Source organism: Formica exsecta, unplaced genomic scaffold (assembly GCF_003651465.1).
Source record: "Formica exsecta isolate Colony F162 unplaced genomic scaffold, ASM365146v1 scaffold218, whole genome shotgun sequence".
NCBI lineage: Eukaryota > Metazoa > Arthropoda > Insecta > Hymenoptera > Formicidae > Formica > Formica exsecta.
The window spans coordinates 407,896-409,493 of record NW_021849477.1 but is presented as its reverse complement, the minus strand read 5'-3'; the positions used below and the strand labels follow the sequence as shown (position 1 = coordinate 409,493).

Here is a 1,598-nt window from a genome sequence, read left to right as displayed (position 1 = left end):
CCTCTCTTAAATTTCGGTACACGGATAAAGTAGAAAAGTAAAGTACCTCACCGCTCTCTCGAGCTCTCCTGCAGTCTGCGAAATTTACGTAGAAAACTAAATTTGCGCGTGAATGTTCCGTGTATTTTCCAGTTAGTGTATTGTCTGACTATTGGAGCGTACGGCCGAGACGGTGATTTGGTGATGGGACTGACAGCTGCCTTAGCCTGGGAACTTCCGAATAAGGTCGACTCAAAGATATCGAATTTACTTCACCGTAGAAGCCGTAGCGTCGTATATCCGAAAATGGAGGCTTTTCTACAATCGTGAGTGTCGTGTTATTTCGCGTTTTTCAACCGGCTTTGCCAATCTTTCAATATGCATTCGGCCTGACGAGAAGTAACATTATGGTCAAGAATACTTGTCCGAAACGATTTAAGACATCGACAAATCCTCTGGGGTTGCCGCGTTTCGTGCAGAAATCCGGAAGTGGATACGTGCCTTGTCTACAGCTACGACTAGATCGATTCTAAAAAATTTATCGGAAAAGTGCGAATTTAACGCAATGAATTTATCGTTATATAAACGCGGCTTTAACTTACTTACTTTATGAGAATTTATTAAAAAGAAAAAGAAAATTAGAAGACATAATTCGGATAATATTAATCTTTATTATACGCGGTTCGCGCGGCGCGTGCTATAGTTGTGATTGTAATTATTTTTAGCTGTAATTAGAAACGAAATTATTTCAAGCATAATTGTTTTCGCGCGGGGGAAGCCGAGCTGTCGTCAAAGTTTATGCCGAGGAACGCTTTCAAATTAAACTTTATCGGCAGCACCGGCCTCGACGGCAGATCCTGCGTGATGAGAGCACTCTGCGAAGCGAGCCAACGAGATCCCTCTCAAGTAGGTACAGGCTCCTTCATTCAGGAACTTCTTCATGCAATTTTCACGTAAGTGCAATCGCAATTCTATTTTAATAAATTATTTTTATGTAATAAATTTCTTTTTATATTATATAATTATATGAAATTTTTGTTCTCTTTTCGCGAAACACTAGCCTTAGAGTTTTAAAGCGCGTGAATCTTCCACCTTAATTAAGGAACAAACGCAACTTGACAAACGCTTTATTCTTACTAAGGATTAAGCACAGAAGATATTATTACAGCAACAATTCTGTTTCGCAGATTACCTATGGACGGAGGCAGATTCGAACGAGCGGAAGATCACGCTTACGATCACGCGTACGAAACGAGTGGAAACTGCCAGATGCTGTATCCCACGTGTCCGTATTCCATTTATGACATAGACTTTTGAAATTATATTGACTTTGCGACCAATTTCGCTCCGGAAACCGCGCCACAAACTGTGGTTTGCATACACGACGGCCGACATGACGGTGGCACATCTGATGATGATCGACTTGCCGCCGAGACCTTGGCGAAGTTTTTCTGGCGACTGAACAATTTTTCCGTCCTGTCATTTGCCCTGGCTACGTGTGTGTTATTCCGCAACGAAAATGTCGGTCTTCGATTACTGATAAAACGCGTGGACCTATCGCATAGTTGGTTTTATTGTAATTTCAAACTTTTCAAATGCCGCCGAGACTAAAGAGCGGT

The 1,598-nt window shown here is 41.7% G+C and overlaps 2 protein-coding genes across 2 annotated transcripts in view; one reads left to right on the top strand and one right to left on the bottom strand.

Moving 5' to 3' along the window:
- Positions 1-1,296, top strand: part of LOC115235329 — a 2,051-nt gene extending 755 nt beyond the window's left edge. Inside the window, exons 2-4 of the mRNA XM_029807031.1 lie at positions 133-305; positions 816-932; positions 1,167-1,296. Coding sequence (XP_029662891.1) covers positions 133-305; positions 816-932; positions 1,167-1,296 — 420 coding nt within the window. The remainder of the gene's footprint in view (positions 1-132; positions 306-815; positions 933-1,166) is intronic.
- Positions 1-1,598, bottom strand: part of LOC115235330 — a 108,108-nt gene that overhangs the window by 68,880 nt on the left and 37,630 nt on the right. The gene's annotated exons all lie outside the window — the stretch shown is intronic.